The sequence below is a fragment of the Megachile rotundata genome, chromosome 15 (assembly GCF_050947335.1).
Source record: "Megachile rotundata isolate GNS110a chromosome 15, iyMegRotu1, whole genome shotgun sequence".
In the NCBI taxonomy this organism is placed as follows: domain Eukaryota; kingdom Metazoa; phylum Arthropoda; class Insecta; order Hymenoptera; family Megachilidae; genus Megachile; species Megachile rotundata.
Window position 1 is genome coordinate 7,443,204 of NC_134997.1, and position 21,716 is coordinate 7,464,919.

Consider the following 21,716-nt stretch of genomic DNA (forward strand, 5'->3'; position numbering starts at 1 on the left):
ATTACCTTAATCATGTAAATAGTTATATGATACTTTACAAATTCTGATGGCATCATACATAATTTTCTGTAATAAGCAGTGACACACCTGGTGCGTCAGTTAAGTACCATATTACTATTAACTGACGCACCAGGTGTGTCACTGTTTATTACAGAAAATGACGTATGATGACGTCAGAATAAATAATTTTCTTGTAACAAGCAGTGACACACCTAGTGCGTCATAACCATTAACTGACGCACCAGGTGTGTCACTGCTTACCACAGAAAATGTACAAAGCCATCAGAATTTATTAATGAATTAAAAATTTGAAATATACGGGAACAAATTAGAATGTAATGACTTGTGTTTTATTGCTGCTGGTAATTGATATGAAACTATGAAGAAAACGTTAAATCGCTCGAAACTTGTACCGAAACTCTCGCTGTAATATGCATTCTAAGACCTTACAATAATCGTGTATCAAACGGCAGAATTTTCCGGTAATGGCTTGAACGCGCCTCGCGTTTATTTTACTCTGGACATTTTCATTTTCGGAATGGCGCGTGTTTCAATTTCGCTTACTTTTCGAGTAATGCCTACTATTCGTAACGAGCGGTAGGGGGAAAGATTCTCGGAGCGTATTCGTCGGTGTTGGATCGCGTTTAATGGAATTATCTGTATCGTATCCTGAGTCAGCAGGTTTACGAGCGACTTTCTCGGACACGTTTCTCAATGCGGTATATACGGATTAAGGGCTCCATCGAGAAAACTCCCTTCGAGATCGTAAGTAACTCTCCAACTAGATTGCTTATTGAAGCCGTCGTTAGAATTTACTCAGCGATCAGACGAAAATGTGTACCGAGTCATCAAACTATTCGTGGCTTCTCAATTATCGATACTGGGGCTCTCGAAACATAGCAATCTAGGGATCTAATGACATATAAGATATACAAATATATAGGAATCTATGAACATACCAATATATAGCAATTTAGGGATATAGGGAATATTGGAAATATAAGGATATGGGGAATATAGGGATATGGGGAACATAGGGATATGGAGAATATAGGGATATGGGGAATCTAGGGATTTAGGGAATCTAGGGATTTAGGGAATCTAAAGATTTAGGGAATCTAGGGATATAGGGAATCCAAGGATAGAGGGAATCTAGGGATATAGGGAATCAAAGGATAGGGGGAGTCCAGGGATATGGGGAATCTAGGAATGTAGGTACTCTAGGGATATAGGGAATCTAGGAATGTAGGTAATCTAGGGAAATAGGGAATCTAGAGATATAGTGAATCTATGGATATAGGGAATCTAGAGATATAGTGAATCTAGGGATATAGGAAATATCGAAATATAGGGATATAAGTAATTAAGGGTTACAACGATTTTATACTCGAAAGAGAGCTAAATACTACAACCTAGTGACACAATACATTTAGAGATATCAGAGACGAAATATACTGAAATCTAGAAATATAGGATATCAAGGGATATATGAGATATAGGGATATAAGATATCTATTAATTCTCTTACCAATTCTCCAATGAATTTCGATCGTGTTTCAAAGCAAATGAAAAAATCAGCTTACCTGTAACAGAAAAAATATTTCTTGTAAATAGGACGGCAATAAAGATAAAGTTGTTTGGACGCGGCAATAAGTAAACATGAACTGGCGATAAAGAGGGAAACGTTGAAATATGAAGTTTTTAGGTTGATAAAAGTATATATTGCCGAATAATGTTGTTCATATATGATTCTTTATTTGAGACTTTATTTCTGTTCACGAAGAACATGAAAATAGAAGTTCATTTCATGAAAATTATAAAATTTTCTTTAGATTAACAAATTTTAATTTATTGATAAATTTTGATTGGTTAAAATTGTATATAGACTTTGATTTATTCAATCTACTAATTGTGAGATTAACAAATTTAAATTAATGAAAAGTAACAAATTACAAATCATTTTAATTAACAAGTTTTTGGGGAATTAATTAAGAAGCTAGTAATTAAAAAATTGATACACAAATCACTTCAAGTTCCAACCAACTATCAAGAAATTATCACGGAAAGGTTAAGGGATCCAAACGCAAACAAGATAAACGACAGAATATGAAATAATACAAATCTCGTTATATAACAGCATAAATCCGCAAATAATTAATTAGTAATATGAGAAAGGTTCGCTAACGGCCAGTTAGCCGGGTCCTTTCTATGCAGACTCTCCTTGATATCGGAGTTTGAAATTGGAGCACCTTTCTGTACCCTTCTCCAGTTTCCTAACCGCCATCAACCCCTAGTATTCCTTGCTTCTCGATACAATATATGGCTTAGAAGACATGCAACATGTTATCAGTTTAATATCGGCGTTTACCATATTATAGTAATTATTCAAATCGTCCGATAAATATTATACTAAATCGCGACCTGTTTGGTAATATCTCAGTTCCTATGAAAAATCGATATCTCGGTAGCCGTAATACATTAGTGTACTTTAATAGTTACAGGCAAAAGAAGATACACACGATTGAATGATATATGACCACGTGTTATATGGTCATACGTTAAAGTGCTTCACACTTTATCCATTACCATGGATAGTAATATACGTAATACTACCACGAGTAATATTATTACTATGAGTAGGTCGTCTAAGCGTTATAACACTACACGTAGTACATTTAGCACGTACTGTACTACTGCGTATTGTACTACCACGCATACTACTACCACGCGTAGTACTACCACGCGTAGTACTACCACGCATACTACTACCACGCGTAGTACTACCACGCGTAGTATCACCACGCGTAGTAACACCACGCGTCCCACTACCACGCGTAGTATCACCACACGTAGTACCACCACGCGTAGTACCACCACGCGTAGTACTACCACGTGTAGTAGCTCCACGCGTTCCACTACCACGCGTAGTACTACCACGCGTCCCACTACCACGCGTAGTACCATCACGCGTCCCACTACCACGCGTAGTACCACCACGCATCCCACTACCACGCGTAGTACCACCACGCGTCCCACTACCACGCGTAGTACCACCACGCGACCTACTACCACGCGACCTACTACCACGCGACCTACTACCACGCGTAGTACCACCACGCGTCCTACTACCACGCGTAGTACCACCACGCGTCCCACTACCACGCGTAGTACCACCACGCGTCCCACTACCACGCGTAGTACCACCACGCGTCCTACTACCACGCGTAGTACCACCACGCGTCCCACTACCACGCGTTCTACTACCACGCGTAGAACCACCACGCGTCCCACTACCACGCGTAGTACCACCACGCGTCCTACTACCACGCGTAGTACCACCACGCGACCTACTACCACGCACAGTACCACTACGCGTGATGTTACTATGCGTGGTGGTACTACGCATGGTGGTACTACACGTCCTACTACCACGCGTGGTAATCCCAATATGTGTACTATCACACGTAGTAGCGTCTACAAGCAGTACCACAACGCACAGTACTTTTTATACGATTATTACCAAGTATAGTACTCTATCACACATCACCGCCTCGTCTAGCTCACACATAGTACCATCCTCAAACTCCATTTTATCATTCTAACCAACGACACTTCTAATCCAACAAAACATCCACAAATCGCGTTACCACGCATAGTAACCTCACCACGCGTATCTCCCCACGTACCACCCGCATACCAGCCGAAAACATTGAAATTTCATTAAGACACGAAGCGCTCCAAAGAAATCCACTAACACGGATAAATGCAAATAAAGGGAAGAAGTCTGAGTCTGGTATTCGGTGAACGCGAGCGGGCTGCAACTTCGTAAAGACACTCGAAGCAGGCAAAACGTGAGAAAGATACGCGCCAACGGGTCAAAGGCCACCCACTAAGGGTCCTGAAAACCCCTTAGTTTTAGAGATGCTCGACGCATTTCGGAAAACTCCAGTTCAGCCGGGCTTATAGTTGAAGTTTGATACGACGTTGACGGTGTGCGCGTTTAGTGAAACGGGTGGGACTCTGCACGCGGCATGAATAAAACATCTTCAGCCTCGTAAAACCGTGTTCTTCTCTCTTCTTCTTTCCGTGCGTATCTTCTTCTTTCGTCGGGTCATTCTCTCACTCGCGTGATCACGAAACCATTAGCGTGACAGCGTGAACAAACGTCCCGGCAGATCGACTATGGACAACCGTACCCTTTTGACCTGTGGGTCCTGTGTTGCCCGGGGGCTAAACGTTACTCGGTAAGCGAGCAACGTAGCGTCGGAAGCAAGATAAATAGACTGATCATCCAATTTAGTTTGGACTTCGATTTTACTTTATTCGTCTGATTTATAGAACGTCTGGGGTCAACGTTCTAAAATTTAATTTTTTATATTGAATGATGACCTAAATTTTATTTTAACGTTACTGAGGATAATGATTACTTTATTATCATATATGCAATGGCTGATGGATTATATGATTTCATAGTACAGTAAACCTTGTCCAAGTATTTTTATTTTCAAGAATTTTAACTGGGATCAATGTTCAGAAAGACGATTCTGAACCTGGTACAGGTTACTGCCGCTTTTTAAGTCAAAATGGATGTGGTATATGGTTTCTGACATAAAATGTCAAGGATCTCGTGACGTATTGACATTTTGATCTTGGTACTTTTATACGCAGGATAATAAAAGTGATCGATCGGTTTAACAAAAAAATTGGGTTGCATTAAAGAATAAAGTGCAATTGCACTTGGCGGGTGCATGGATGCATCTACATAAAAGAATCGGGTCATAGGAAGTTAGGTATTATACCATGTGGTTTTCTGTATTCTTAGTTAGATATGTTAATCGTTAGTTAGGTAAGTTCATAGCTAGGTAGTTAATTGAATTGGCTGTTAGTGAAATAAGATAATAACCAGACACTTAGGTTAATTAATGGTTAGATAGTTAGCTAAGGTATCTTTAAAATAGTTAACTAAATGAATAGTCACATAGTTAGTTAGGTTAGTAGCCAGATGGTTAACTGAATTAATAGTCACATAGTTAGCTAGGTTAGTAGTCAGATAATTAACTAAATTAATAATTGTACAGTTAGGTAAGTTTGTAGTCAGATAGTTAACTAAATAATCATATAGTTAGCTAAGTTAATAGCAAGATAGTTAACTAAATTAATAGTCATACAGTTAGCTAAGTTAATAGTCAGTTAACTAACCTAATAGTTGTATAGCCAGCTAAGTTAACAGTCAGTTAACTAAATTAATAGCTGCACAGCCAGATAAGTTAATAGTCAGTTAACTAAATAGTCAAAAAATCAGCTAAGTTAATAATCAGTTAATTAAGTTAACAGTCAGACAACTATATTAATAATAAGATAGGTAACCTAACTGTTACATACTGAACTAAATTACTAGTCAGACAATGAAGTGAAAAGTCACACAATCAACTAAATCAATAGTCACCTAATTTAAAAAGCACACAAAACCAAATATTTAAAAGTTATTAGAACAGTAACTATTTATTCTCAGTTTAACCCATCGGTAGCTCTGCGAGTAATTACGATTCCGTGAATGTCACGAATGATGGTCGAATCAGAATCCGATTGGAATCCACAGAAAGGAGCGTCAAAAGACGGCAGAAACGAAGAAGGTGCAGAAGATGGGGTAGGATCGGTGGCCCCGGGGCTCATCGTTCATTCATGGGGCATTTACTCGGTATCCTCGTAAAGCCAACCTCCTGCTGTCCCTCCTTCTCTTCCACCGACCGCCTTCCTCCTTCGGGCAACCCCTTGTGCCTCCTTACATCATTCTCTTATCCTTCGGAATGGATTGGGATCAGCCGGATATAATATCTTCCTCAAGGATTCATTTTCGAGCGCGGCTGACCGCACCGCCTCGTCCTCACCGTTTTCGAGCCGCAATTCATCTTGCGTGAAACATTGTTCCGCGTCGCGAGTACCTAACTTCCCTTTACCGACTAATGCATACCTAACCTCCGGTTACTCTGAATTCTACGTATTTATATCTTCATACGTTTATTTCTGTGTACGATTTTTCACGTCTTTCTGACTGCGTCCCTATGAGTTTATGGGAGACACTTTTTGAAACAGGTGCTTTGTGGACTGAACAATTCTGGAGATAAATTTTACATATATTAAGTCAGATGAATGTTTTAAAAAATTGTTAGACTTCTGAGATTTTTGCATATTCGATTTTTGATATTTTTGCATGTTTGATTTTTGACATTTTTGTATGTCTGCTTCTGAAAATTTCGCAAGTTTAACTTCTGAGATTTGAATACTTCATACTTTGACGTTTTAATACTCTTTAAGGGAAACGACATTTTTTTAAATTAAGACATAAAGAAACTTTGTACAGAGCTAGACTTTAGATATGTTTTTAGGTAAATGAATTTTCCTGCAATTTTTGTGAGAGTAGTTCATATTTTAAACTTTTAACGTCGGTTAGTGGAGCTGGACATTTTTTGTAATCAAGTCGCACCTCTTTTATACACCGAAAAAATAACTTTGTACAGAGATGAACTTCAAACGTGTTTTTGACTACACGAATTTTTCTAAAATTTTTTTACACTGTTCTAATGATTTTTGTGAATTAATTTGTAGCCATATTTTGTTTAACATTAAAACAAGTTTTTTCATAGGAATATAAACACGCAGAAATAAAATAATTTATATTAAATCTGACAGGATTAGAATACAAATTAAATTTGATGATAACTTTCTGTCTCAATATGTCATTCATATCAATATGTCACTATTTTCTAATATAAAATCAATTCAAAAATATCTCAAGAACCATTAACTGATTGGATCCTATCGATTTTAGGTTTCTCTATTTACATAAAATTTCAAGCTTCAATCGATGTCATTCAAAAATCATATGTAGGTTTCCACATATGTGTCCATATGTGGGTGTTCATATGTAGATAAAGAAACCAACGCCAAAATCAGAGCAAGTTAAAAATGCAAGCACTAACTAGACAATTTATGTCACCGAAAGTTATGCAATTTGCACTTGGAAAACTTTATATTGAAAAAACACGCACTACACCACACTAGATCACACAAGGAGACCTACATATGTATGAGAAAAGGGGGACTATAACAGCACTATAATCAGTGAATCATTGCAACTTTTCTAGCATTCTAGAGTGTACAAGGTATACGTAAGCTGTACTATGTAGAGTACATACACTACACAGAACACGTTAACGATTTAGCTGTCACATCGTCCACATATGGATGACGTATTTGCATATTATTCTATCACCTATTTGTCTACCCAACTAAAAATACTTGTATCGATTGAAACTGCGATAATAAATGTATTAAATACTGTAAAAAGAGACCTATACTACACGTTAATTCTTTAGCTGTCACATCATTCACATATGATGACGCATATATCCATAGGCGTCTACTACCTATTTACTTACCTAACTAAAAATACTTCTATCAAGTACTTGGAACTGTGATAATAAATGTATTAAATACTGTGCAAAAACTAGGAATATACATACATTATACAATGCACAGTACACAGTACAGGTTTACACCTTAGCTGCCACATCATCCACATATGGATGTCACATATTTGCATATGACTCTATCACATACTGTTTACGTATCTAACTAAAAATATTTCTATCAACTACTTGGAACTGCGATAATAAATGTATTAAATACTGTACAAAAACTAGGAAAAGTCACATTAGTTGGCTGCCACATCATACACATATGGTCACATATTTGCATATGAATCTATTACACATTGTTTGCCTACCTAACTAAAAATATTTCTATTACTACTTGGAACTGCGATAATAAATGTATTAAAAACTGTGCTAAAACTAGAAGTATACATACAATACACAATACAGAGTACTTAACACCTTAGCTGTCACATCATCCACATATGAATGTCACATATCTACATATGAATTTCTCAAGTAGTGTTTGCTTATCTAACTAAAAATATTTCTAACTACTTGGAACTGTGAATACACATATCAAATATTATAAAAATCCTTGAAAATACAACTTCAGAAAGTTTGCAACTATAGCAGTCATGTCAAGAGCTCCCATAAAATAGACCATCATAGGTCATAGAAGAATAGAAATATAATTGCGCTTTCTTGGCCGACTAAACCGTAAAGGCCAGCAAAGTAGGAAGTAAATCTTTGTGACTCCATTATTGGATCCCCTAACCCTGTCTCTCTGTTGGAGTACAGCACCGGGCCGATATGAAATCCGGAAGGTGCAGCCTCGGTGAAGCGTGGTGCGGTGAAACGGCACGAACGGATCGAAAGTTATTACAAATTCCAATCATAAAGGCTAATCGATAAGCCACGAAGCTTCAAAGAAAATTATAAGTTGAGCATCATGGATAGGGGTGGCACGGAATGGTGATAGTCGGTCGAACGGTTAGAGGGGGGGTTAGGGTTGCGGACGACGGGGGGCGACTCGTAAAGCCATGAAAGCGCTTCCAACAAGGCGGCATTGCAGCCAGCTTTTAAAGTTAATAAATTCGTCGGCTTACTTCGCTCTTCGAACGTTCTCCTCTTCCGATACCGCTGTCTGTCTTTCTCTTCCTTGCATACCGCGATCCGTTTTTAACCGGCGACAAAGGGCCAACCGGGGAGATATAAACTTCCTTTCAAACCGAGTAAACCGAGTTTTTATTATTCTATCATGATAATAAATCCTGGTTATGTTTACTGGTTCATCGTATCAAAGTGGTCTCTAGTTTTCAAGTGATTTCTTGTAATTTTAATAGTAACACTTTATTTGGAGGTTAGGTTAAGTTCTCAAGAGAGGTTAGGTTAAAGTAGGTTAAGTTTTCTCAAGGAAGGTTCTCAGACAGATTTTATGTGTTTACACAAAATATTGGTATATGACTTTTTGCATAATACTTTTCAATAATTATATATATGTGCATATATGTATACACATATGTATGTATATGTATATGTTCATATACATAATATTAACATAACACATTACGTTTAAATATTATATAATAATTCTTGTTAGGTATTTATATTACATATAACAGCATTTTTGTTTGTATTTATATTTTGCAATGTATATATTAATTTTTGCTTCATTTTTATAAATTTATAAATAATACATTTATAATAAAATTACATATTCCATATGCGTATAAAAAAAACTTAATAAATTATAAATCCACAAAAATGTTATAAAATAAAAAAAATGAAGTAAAAATTAAATACAAATTTTGCAAAGTATGAATATATACAAAAATTAATATATTTTATGCCTGTATATGGTGCATCTAAATAAATAAATGTATACAAAAGAGTATAATAACTTGATATACGTATGTGAGGTTAACATGGGACTGCAGTAAAAGGTTCCGGAATATCCAGATTTTTGCGCAAAGGCTCTCGGCAGCCATTGTTCCCTTTCTTTGATTATTTCCTAGTCATTCGTCACGTAGACAATTTGCGAACAATTTGCAGAAGACTTTGATCCTCTCCGTCATTTTCATAGATCCACCGTACAAATTTTCCGCCAACAAAGCGCGTCCACATTCTACCCGGAAGGACCATCAGGTGACCGTCCTTTGTTATACGATTATTGCCTTAATACCCAGGTGGACCACCCAGGGTAATCGTCGCGGGGGCCGATTCTCTACTTCCGTGTCTTGTTTGTGTACCACCCATAGAATGCATTATATTATATTTATCGGCGAAATTTATGTGGAGTTATGATTTAAAAACGCAGATGGCTCCTTTAGAGATATTTTGAGTGCAGCTTTTCAGTTCGTACGGAATTGAAAATTATGAGAAAGTTGTTCTGAGTGTTTGGATTTGAAGTATGGAAAGATTTGTGATTTTTAAAAAAACTTTTGTAATGTTCCCAAATTCAATAATCAAAGTAACATTGCAAACTCAGTAATTTTCAGACTCAGAATTTTGCTGACGTTCAAAAGTGCAAACTGATAGAGTCAATAATTTTCAAACACTCCGCAGATTCAATAATTAGTTAATTCTGCAAACTTAAACATAAATTTTGCAAATCTGCAAATGCGAAAATTTCCAACATTCAATAATTTCAAACTTCAACAATTTCCAACTCTGATAATTTTAAAAATCAACAACTTCCAAATTCTCAACTGTTCAAACACGTGTGTCGCTAAAAATTCTTCAGAAACGTGTATGAATTAAAGAGACGTCAATGAAAAGGAATAATATCAATTTCCAAATGCACCGGCGACATAAATTTTATTTTGCGGCTTTATTTTAGGGTCGACCATCCGACGAGAATTACGGCACATATTTTTTAATAATTTCAAAAGATCCAAGACCCCACGTGGTCGAGGGGCCAATACGAACGTCAAAGTTTAATCGTACGGGAGCACCGTGTCGTATAATATGTACGGGTATTGGACAGTGACGTAAAGAAATATATTCCCGGTTATATTTCAATCGACCGGAATTCTCGCTTTATGTACCTGAGTCCTATCTGTCGAGGGACCGTGGATGGAGAACTGATAGGGGAACGAAGTGCTGGTGACGATATTTTATGGCCCTCCAACTTTTATTACGCGACAGTTTTAGGACATCTCTTAAGGGAGTTCTATGCGTAGTTACGAGACACACTGATGGACCAAATGACAACGCATCACGGGTACATCGTTTTCTAATCTCATTTCAAGTGGCTTTGAATAAAAATAATTTTATCAATTATGAAAAATTTTGTGTAGGAACAGTGTGGAGCTATTTATAGCGTAGAGCACATCAGCGTCTACCTATGAACTGTACATCAATACATAGCACACCTATGATCCATCATCAACACATGAAAGATGTTGAAAACAATCAATTTCAAATTTACTTAGTGCGACACGTGTCGATGCCAAGGTATCTGCTGTAGAATTCAATCAACTTAGCCAACGAAACATGGATACTAGTTGGAAGTTTTTGGATCTCGACATGTAGCAAATCAGCGTCTACCTATGATCCGTATGTTCCATACGGTAGTTCCATACGCAGAATCCAATTACCTTCGCCATCCAAATAAAAACATCAGGTAGATGTTTTCGAATCTCGACGCGTCAGCGTCTACCAATGAACTGCGTATTCTATCGACGTATAACACATCGGAGTCTACCTATGAACCATACATCAACACATGAAAGATGTTGAAAACAATCAATTTCAAGTTTACTTAGTGCGACACATGTTGATGCCAAGGTATCTGCTGTAGAATTCAATCAACTTAGCCAACGAAACATGGATACTAGTTGGAAGTTTTTGGATCTCGACATGTAGCACATCAGCGTCTACCTATGATCCGTATGTTCCATACGGTAGTTCCATACGCAGAATCCAATTACCTTCGCCATCCAAATAAGAACATCAGGTAGATGTTTTCGAATCTCGACGCGTCAGCGTCTACCAATGAACTGCGTATTGTATCGATGAATAACACATCAGAGTCTACCTATAAACCGTATATCCCATCGACGCATAGCACATCAGCGGCTACCTATGAATCATCGAGTTTTTTCAGTAGAACCTCGAACAACATCAGTTATCGAAAGATAGCCGTTTCGAATTTACCCAACGCGAGGTGCCGGGGGCCAAGGTATCGACTGTAGAATTCAATTACCTCGGCCATTGAAATATCACGTAATCTCGCGTTCGGAATCGGTTGAAAAGTTTCCAGGTCGGACGAGTTTGCCTGAAAATTACGGTGGTCGAGCGATTCTCCGGTGGTACAGCTGCTAGCAAAGAAACGGAATCAAACTTAATTTCGCCCCAGACACCTGGCTGTGCCGTAGGCCGTGCGAGGAGTATCTCTTCCACCCCCTTGGCGTTTCATTGCCTGCCGGGAACCTTAGACGTACCCCAGCCCACCTAACTGACCGTGAAATATCATTCCGCAATTTCGTTTAATTAAAATCTGATTCAAAGTTCGCCAACGACCGCCCGTCCTGGATAATACTCGTTACGCCGGCTGCGGTTAATGCATCAGCGGAAGAGTTTCGCTTACTCCTTCCTCCATCTTCTGCTTCTATACCGCCATCCACCGCAGCCTATTTCTATCGAATCGCTACCAAAGTCTTCCAGAAACTTTACAGCAAAATCGAACATCTGTTTCCATCTTTCGCGATCGTTTATTAACCCTTTGCGCTTGAAAACGTTTTTGTTGCTGGGGAACTCTCGAACTTTGTGGTCGGAGAGTTCCAAATTATTGTTCTATTATTCATTGTCTGTTATTTTATATTTATATTGCATACAAAATACTTGATCGTGTTAAACAGAATGGTGTTTCATTTTTTGAGGTGGTAGATTTTTATGGAGTGTTAGAGTAATTATTTGTAATGACGATTTTATAAAAGTATAGTGAATATTATTTTGGAGATTTGCAATAAATTTTGTATGTTCTCAATATTCTATTGTGTTCATTATTGGTACAAGTTAATAACAGTATTTCCAGATACACATATTGATAAGAGTGAAAATATTAATGTGTTACTTACAACGTGTAGAGATATCAAGGGTGAAATTATAGGACGTGGATATATCACGCAGGGAATTGTAGAGAAATTTAACGCAAACATATTGTACCGTGTAGAAACACTACACGTTGTTGTCACATTGCGTAGAGATATCAAGAGTGAAATTATAGGGCGCGTGTGTATCACGCAGGGAATTGTAGAGCATCGAAACACCACATGTAGGTATTTCAACACATAGAAATTCAACACATCCATATTTTACCGCGTAGAAACACCATACGTTGTTATCACATTGCGTAGAGATACCAAGCATGGAATTACAACACGTGAATATATCACGCAGGGAATTATGAAGCGTAGAAATATTACACGTAGGTATTCTAACATACAGAAATTCAACACATCTGACCGTGAAACACATCCATACTGTAACGTGTAAAAACACCACATGTTGTCACAATTCATTGCGGTACTAAGCGTGGAATTATAGTGCGTGGATATATCACGTAGGAAATTATGAAGCGTGAAATTACTACACGTGGGTATTCTAAAATAAAGAAATTCAACACATTCATATTATAATGCGTGAAAATACAACACGTTGTTGTTACATTGCCTGTAAGTACCAAGCATGGAATTACAACACGTGAATATATCACGTAGGGAATTAGAAAGCGTAAAAATACCTTGCGTAAATATTCTTACACATAGAAATTCCACACATTAATATTGTAAAGCGTGAAAATACATGTTGTTGTCATAATGCATAGAAATACCAAGCATAGAATTACAACGCGTGGATATACCAGGCAGGAAATTATGTAACGTGCATATATCACGCGGGAAATTACAGAGCGTGCAAATACCACAATTTTCAAACAAAAATAAAAAGAAAGTTTTACTGAAGCTGAACTAATCGAACTTACACAGTAACATTTATTAAAAACTTATTTACAAATGACAAGTAAACGTATAAAAATACCATTTTGAAGGAATAAAATTATTTTAACGCCGGTCGTACAGTTCAAATACGTAAAGGGATTGAATGGAGGTTAGTAATAAGGGGATGAGCAATATTTCTTTACGAGATACGCGAGTTTTAATAAAATGAGATCGATAGTGTTTTACGAGCAATCCTGTTACACCTAGGTGAAGGAAGGTAGAAGGGAAGCGTAGAACCGGCAAACAGGTGTTTCAGTGGCATTATTAAGTTTGATTCACCCTGTTTCCCTTGCAGCTGCGGCGTTCAGCCGTGCACCGGCTATAATTTCCATTGTAACTTCTCGTTTCCACTTCCCTCGAAAACTTTGAATCGGATCTGAGAAACGATATTACGGCATATTACACGAACAATTGAACCGATATCGTTATCTATTATGCGTACGCCACTTTCGTGCCTTCGCCTTTTTCCACGGTTCGCCCGATTGTTTTATCGGTTCGTAATTGTATACAGGCGGAATACTTGTTTCGGGAGAAATTATGCTGTCTGGCTTCGTGTACACGTTGAGGAGGGTAGCAATTTACGTTTTTTATGTCTGGGATTTACTCTGCTTTCAATTTCGAGATTTTTAGAGTTTTGGAGTTTTGGAAAGTTGGAATTCTAGAAATTTGGAATTTTAGAGAAATGGAATTTTAGAGAAATGGAATTTTAGAGAGATGGAATTTTAGAGAGATGGAATTTTAGAGAGTTAATATTTTAGAGATTTGGAACTTTGAAGATTTGGAATTTTAGAGAGTTGAAATTTTAGAGATTTGAAACTTTGGAGATTTAGAATTTTAGAGGGTTGAAATTTTAGAGATTTGGAATTTTAGAGAGTTGAAATTTAAAGTTTTAAAATTTAAAGAGATTTAAAGTTTTAGAGCTTTAGAGCTTTAGAGCTTGAGAGTTTTAGAGCTTGAGAGTGTTAGAGCTTAAGACTTTCAGAGCTTGAGAGTGTTAAGGCTTGAGAGTTTTAGAGCTTGAGAGTTTTAGAGCTTCAGAATTTTAGAGCTTGAGAGTGTTAGAGCTTGAGAGTTTTAGAGCTTCAGAATTTTAGAGCTTGAGAGTGTTAGAGCTTGAGAGTGTTAGAGCTTGAGAGTTTTAGAGCTTGAGAGTTTTAGAGCTTGAGACTTTTAGAGCTTGTGAGTTTTAGAGCTTTAGAATTTTAGAGCTTGAGTTTTAGAGTTTTTCTTCAAAATTTCAAATATTTAAATTCTCAGAACGTTCAACCAACCTCAATTCCTGAGATATCTAATCCAATATCCTTGAAATCTCAAAAATTCCAAAAAACCCCAAATCACTGATTTTCCCAAACACAACAAATCCCACCTCTTGAAATTTTCAAACATCCCAAAAATCCCAAACCCTAAAATCCCCAAACTTCCAACTCCTAAAATCCCTAACCCCAAACCCAATCTCCAAATTCGAAAATTTCCAAATCCGCAAACACCAATTTCCAACTTTAATTCGAAAGTCCAAACATCTAAAAGTAGCTGATCCAGTCGTCCACATAAAAGTAATCGGATTAAAATCCGAAGAGCAGCATGCGGGGAGATCTCGTTCGTTTCCCCGGACGTGCAGCGACAGTTCTCGTTTTCGTTGTATCGAGCCAGACAAAAGGAGGAGGAACGTATCTCGATTACCAAAAGGAATTTAACCGGCATCGAAACGTTTCACGAAACGAGACGGCATACAACAGGCCACTGAAGCAGCAGGCGAATAGCCGGTAACGATAATTCGAGCTACCTTTCGAGACTCGAAGAAAAGGAGAATCGAAATCGAAGCTCGCTTCACGGCATTTCTGATGTGGCCATCGGTGCAGCCCATGAATCTTTCATGCGTCAATCGCTCGCTATTCTTTCTCTATCTATCTATCTATCTATACTTCTTACTTTTTCACATTCGAATCTCTTCTCCTTTCGTTTATTTTCCCTCGTTTCTTCTATGCTCTTTGGTTTTTAACGCTGGAACTACCGAACCGGTCATTTCGATCATTCGTGAGTTCTACTTTTTAAATTATTAGATTTATTGGGATACTTTTGTGGAAGACGCTGGTGGATTTTATGGAGGAAAGTGATATATTAATTTAGGTTCTAGTTAAGGGTTACTCATTTTTTTTATTTGATTTTAAATTTTAGGGTGTGTTGTGTTTTGGTTAATGAATGAATTAATTGATGTTTTATGGTTTATTGTTTGTACTTGAATTTTAATTTTAGTGGTTAGATTGTACTTTGATTGACGAGTTTTTTCCTGGGAGTAGAAGGATTTTTTCTACGTTTTAAGTATTTGAAGAGGCTGTTGAATACACTGTAGAGATTATGTTTTTTAGAAATTTAAGGAGAGGAAATTTGGAAATTTATGCAGAAGGAATTTGGAAATTTGAGGACAATTAATTCGAAAATTTGACAAAAACTACCTTGAAAATTTGACAAAAAAGACTTAAAAATTAAAAGAAAGGTAGTCTGAAAATTTGCAAACTGTTAATTTGAAAATTTAAGGAAAAATTAATTTCAGAATCTGAGTGGAAACAAATTTCAGAATTTGAGAATAACTAATTTAACAATTTGAGAAAAACTAATTTAAAAACTTGACAAAAAGTAATGCAAAAATTTGACAAAGGAGCCTTAAAAAGTAGAGGAAAGCTAGCCTGAAAAATTGAGAAATGCTAATTTGAAAATTTGAGAATTTGTAGAAGACTAATTTAGAAATTTCAGGATTTGAGGAAAAGTGACTTGAAAATTTGTAGAAAATTAATTTAGAAATTTGAGGAGGAAATAATTTTAGGGCTTGAGAAATTTGAAAATTTGACAAAATCTAATTTGATAATTTGGGGAAAATTAATTTGAAAATTTGAGAAAAACTAACCTGAAGAATTGAGAAAATGTAACTAGAAAATTTGAGAAAAACTAATCTGGAAAATGGAGAAAATTCAACTGGAAAAATGGAGAAAAACTAATCTGGAAAATGGAGAAAATTCAACTAGAAAATTTGAGAAAATCTAACCTGGAAAATGGAGAAAATTCAACTGGAAAATTTGAGAAAAACTAACCTGGAGAATAGAGAAAATGCAATAAGAAAATCTGAGAAAAACTAATCTGGAAAATGGAGAAAATCCAACTAGAAAATTTGAGAAAAACTAACCTGGAAAATGGAGAAAATCGAATTAAAAAATTTGAGAAAAATTACCCTGAAAAATGGAGAAAATCTAACTAGAAAATTTGAGAAAACTAAGAAATGTAACTAGAAAATTTGAAAAAAACTAACCTAAAAAATCGATGAACACAAAATTTGAGAAAAACTAACCTGAAAAATAGTGAAAATCCAACTAAAAACTTTGAGAAAACCCAATTCAAAAATATGAAAAAATTTCAGAATTGCAGGAAAATTGAAAAATTGTAAATGTGACCCTAACTACCCCAAAATGTAACTACCCTAAAAATTTGAAACCAGCCAATTTACATACTTGAGTACCAATAAATTGTCAAGATTGCTGAAGGCTGTACAAGAATGTAACGAAGGTTAAGTCGCTTAAAGACCCTTTCTCTTTTTTCCAGTCCGACAACAGTAATAGCATCGATTTTCAACTGATTACAATACTGTATCAAAGCATATTAACTGAGGATTTGGTTAGCCCATGTAATCTTGTTCATTATTACCCACGTCGGTAGAATATTTGCCGTTAAACTGGGTCGATCGGATCTGAACAGTAAAGTAATTACCACGAAAATTTAGTGTGTATAATGGGTCCGGTTTACGTTCGAAACAACAGAGAAGGTGTCAATAAATCTGTTGGTCTGTCGTTCGATCGATCGTAAGACATTAAATCACCGAGTGTTTCCGGTACACGACCGGTCAATTTAATCCGAACTCGGTCGAACAGAAAAGGTTACTTGGATAAGAGCTTCATTTATAGCTAATTACTGTTATATTATGATTAGTTGACGCTTCGTGAATTAGGAGTTTAGAGACTTGTATCTTAAACATTGCAATTTTAGACTAGAATTTTAGACACTGCAATTTTAGATGTAAATAATTGGAATACTGCAATTTTGTATAATAAGTTTTTTTAATTTAAAGTAGGTTAAATTGTGAATTCTCAAGAATGAAGTTTTCGAAACTAGAAATTTTAAAGATTAGAATTTTAGAAAATAAATATTTTCAATATTAAAATTTATCAAAACAAAAATTAAGCAAAAATTGAAGTCCTTAACTTGAAACTTGTAAATATTGAAACAAATGAAAAACACAAAATTATGAAGATCAAAATTTTTTAAAAGGAAGATTTTAAATATTGAAATTTTCCAAAATAAACATTTGCGATCTTCAAATATTGCGAAGTAAAAACTACAAGTATTAAAGTTGAGAAAATATTAAGTAAAAATTCAAAACTTGAGGTTACAAATTTTGAAAATTAAATCTCACAAAATAATAATTATTATCCACCCTTGATAGAACCACCCTTAATAGAAATTTTAAATATAATTTTCCAAAAAAAAATTTGCGATCTGCAAATCTTGCGAAGTAAAAACTACAAGTACTAAAATTGAGAAAATATTAAGTAAAAATTCAAAACTTGAGGTTACAAATTTTGAAGATTAAATCTCACAAAATAATAATTATCTACCCTTAATAGATCCACCTTTAATAAAAATTTTAAATATAATTTTCCAAAATAGAAATTGCAAGTATTTAAACTTTGCAAGGTAAAAATTTCAAATAATATGATATTCTTCCAAAGCAAAAATATTAAATATTGCAGCTCCTCAAGAAAATTACAAACCCAAAATTTCAGAGAGTACAAACCTATTTCTAAACTAATCCGAAATTATTTCTATTTACAAAGTATAAAAGTAAAAATTAGTTAAGAATGTTTATTATCACACTTCAAATAAAATGCAAATTCAGCTTATTGTTAGGTCCATGTTAGAACACCTCGAATGAAGGAGCTTTCGTTACAGTTACGTAGCGGAGTTTGAAAATGGCCGACCCTCTTATGAATTGGTATTAGAGGATAATTACGACGGTGATCCCAAGACGGCGATATATTACGCTGTAACAGGAAACCGGATGGGAAAGCAGCTACGAGAAGCAATAATGTGTACGTACTCGTAATTCCATCGAACTAACTTGAAATTAATTTAAATGGCAACGAGATGTTACCCTACTTTCTTCTATCATTCGCTTATTTTAATTAAACATACCTTTAACTTCCAATTTTATTCTTCGAAAGTTACCTTCTAAATAGATTCCTTTTACTCGGAGATATTTTACGTTAGAACCGTTTTTTAATTGGAAGATAATTTGTGCAATGTTGTATTAAAATTTTGGTAATTGTTTGACTATGGAGTTTTTGAAGGTAAAACAATAAATTGAGGTAATTTTATACTCAACAGGATTTTTAATCGGGTTTCATAGGTTTTTGTGAGGTTTTGTTACGTTTTGTGTGGTTTTGGAAGGTTATAAGAGATTTTAGAAAGGTTTTTGAGGTTATAGAAGGTTCTAGAAGGTTCTATGAGGTTCTAAAAGGTTCTAAGAGGTTCTAAGAGGTTCTACGAGGTTCTAGAAGGTTCTATGAGGATTTAAGAAATTCTTTGAGGTTGCATTAGATGCTATGAGACACTGTGACGATTTCTAGAGGGTTCTATTTAAATTTCTAAGGTTCTATATTATTCTAGAATATTCTGTAAGGTGCCATGTAAGCTTCCATTATTCTATATGGTTCTATAGCGTTCCATGCAAGATTCTATCATTCTAGAAGGTTCTATAAGGTTTCATGTAAGGTTCTATTTAATTTCAGAGGGTTCTAGAACGTTCCATATAATGTTCCATCATTCTAGAAGGTTCTATGATATTCTATCTAAGGTTCTGTAAAGTTCTCCATGATTCTATAAGGCCCTCTTTGATTCCATAAGTCTCCATTTAACGTTGCATTAGATTCTACAATGTTCTATAAAGTTCTAGAAGATTCTATGAGTTTCCATGCAAGGTTCCATCACAGTCTACAAGGTTCTACACGGTTCTATGAGGTTCTACGTAAGACTCCCTCCATTTTATAAGCTTCTACTCTATTCTGTCAAGTTCTATGAGGTTCTAAGAGCTTCTATGAAGGTCAAATAATTAATATTCCTTCAAAACTACAAATTCATAAATGTTACTAGGTTCAAATATTAATATACGCGCCATCAGCGCAGAATTACACATTTCTTCACCTTAAATCACATTCTCTTTCAAAAAATAATTCATATACCATATTGAACCACTATAAATGAGTCCATATCACATTTCCAAGTTCATGTTAAAATTTCATTTTTCAACATTTATGTATTAAATAATTATGATCCCATTTGAAAGAAATAATCATGTGACATTGCTTATAATATGAAATACATAATTTAGAAGAATAATTATTATCTAACATTGTTTAAGAGAATAATCATGTAACAATTTTTATCTTGTTCATACACTGCACATTTGAAAAGAATCAACACGTTATACAGAAACGATAAAATGTAAGTAAAAATGATTCACAACGCAAAATTGTATTAATCATATAACGTAAAAGTATTTGCCCTATTTGAAAATTTTCGCGGAGATTCTCTTTCGTTCGGCGTCGATAAAATCCCGACATGACCTAAATGACGCGCGTTCCACGCCGAAGAATTTCACGATGAAAAAGAACGCCTGGCAACGTTCGCGAACGAAAGAGAGAAGAGCATAATAGCTTGCTAGTGATTTGTGGAGGGCGCAAAGTTGATTCAAGGGTGCGAACGGTACAGCTTTCGACCGGCGAAAATGAGCTCTAAATCAAGGATGCCTTAGCAAACGGGTGTAACAGAAAGTGCTGCTCGAATGATATCAGAGTGCAGAGAAGGAAGAACATTCGACAAGGATAAATTCGCTTAACCCATTAAGGATCTCGCTTTTATTTAACTCGGATTTCAAAGTTTAGAGCTGGCCGCCATTTTGGAAACCGAATACATTATTTATGGAAATGTAAATGATAAGTGCGTTCATGTTTATGAATTTCTTAGATAATTTATGGGTTTGAATTTGAAGATGTGAAGAAATACAAAATGGCGTCGTAAGAGCACATGTGTGCAAATATTTAAAAAATGTTATTCATCTGTTATTTATTTGGTTACTATCATCTTCATTAAAGCAATCTTTCTAACACGATCACCACAAAATTAAAAAAATACAACAAAATGAACCTCTCAGGTGTCACCGTCTAACTCCACAAAATACACAAATTTCCCTGAAAACCCCTCTCAAAAACGAAGTCCAGAACCTCCAAGATAATTTGCTTTCCGCTTCAATTATTAAAAAAGTAGAATGCTTCCGAGAGCGCCGTAAAACGGGGTCAAATTATCTTCAACGTGCATGAAATTCCGGTAGAAACGAAGTTTCGTTAAAAAGAAAATTGCAGCGGGAATAACGTTAGTTTTTTGCCACATCCGTCGACAAAATAGAACGCGCCGAAAAAAAGTATCGGAGGTGATTCAAAAAGCGCGCGCGCGGGAGGTACGTGAAAAAGCGCGCGAATTTTCGAACGGAATAAACGGGCGCATTTGAACGCTGAGAACATTATAGAGGCACGAAAGGCAAAAATAAGAGAAAGAAGAAGATAAAAGGGTAGACTGCAACGGGCCGTAATCCGCATCGAAGCGAAAAATACGGTTTTTATCTTAAAAGTAGATGGTGGAGGTAAGAGGGGTGGGCCGGATAATTGCGTAATTAATTACAGCTTTTATCCTGCGGGCCACGCTGGTTCTTGGAAGTTCAGAGCAGGCTGTGTTACGTAGTTTGCCGACCGAGCACCTGGGCAATCGTGATTTACGTTCGCCTCAGTAATTAACATAGATAAAAACCGGTGTCCCGTCCAACGAAATTCTGCCTGAGACCGATCTTTCCTTCAACTTTCCTCCACCTCCTTCGTATTCTCCTCTTCTTATCGCGAATCGCGACATCTAAACCTTGAGATCCGGTGCTTCGAGCCAGATAGAGATAACGCTTCATTAAACTCTCCGGCGTTAAAATGATAGTGCAGCACGGCGATAACACGCGTGGCGTTATAACGCGTTGCATCGCCACGCTTTAAGTTTTACGCGTGGCGATACAACGCGTGGTAACACCGTGTGTGTACATATTTTTACGGTGGGATGCTAAGCGGGGATTTATGGCGCGTGGAGATATCGTGGCGGGGGATATGTAGCGCGTGGAGATAGTGCGCACGGGATTTAT

The 21,716-nt window shown here is 36.2% G+C and overlaps 1 protein-coding gene across 20 annotated transcripts in view; it reads right to left on the reverse strand.

Moving 5' to 3' along the window:
- Window positions 1–21,716, reverse strand: part of LOC100878152 (protein muscleblind) — a 491,425-nt gene that overhangs the window by 141,573 nt on the left and 328,136 nt on the right. The window contains exon 4 of one of the 20 annotated variants that reach the window (XM_076540526.1): window positions 1,560–1,583. The exons of the other annotated variants lie outside the window; for them this stretch is intronic. Coding sequence (XP_076396641.1) covers window positions 1,575–1,583 — 9 coding nt within the window. The 3' untranslated portion in view covers window positions 1,560–1,574. Of the gene's footprint in view, window positions 1–1,559; window positions 1,584–21,716 lie in introns of those variants that run through there. 20 annotated transcript variants of the gene reach the window in all.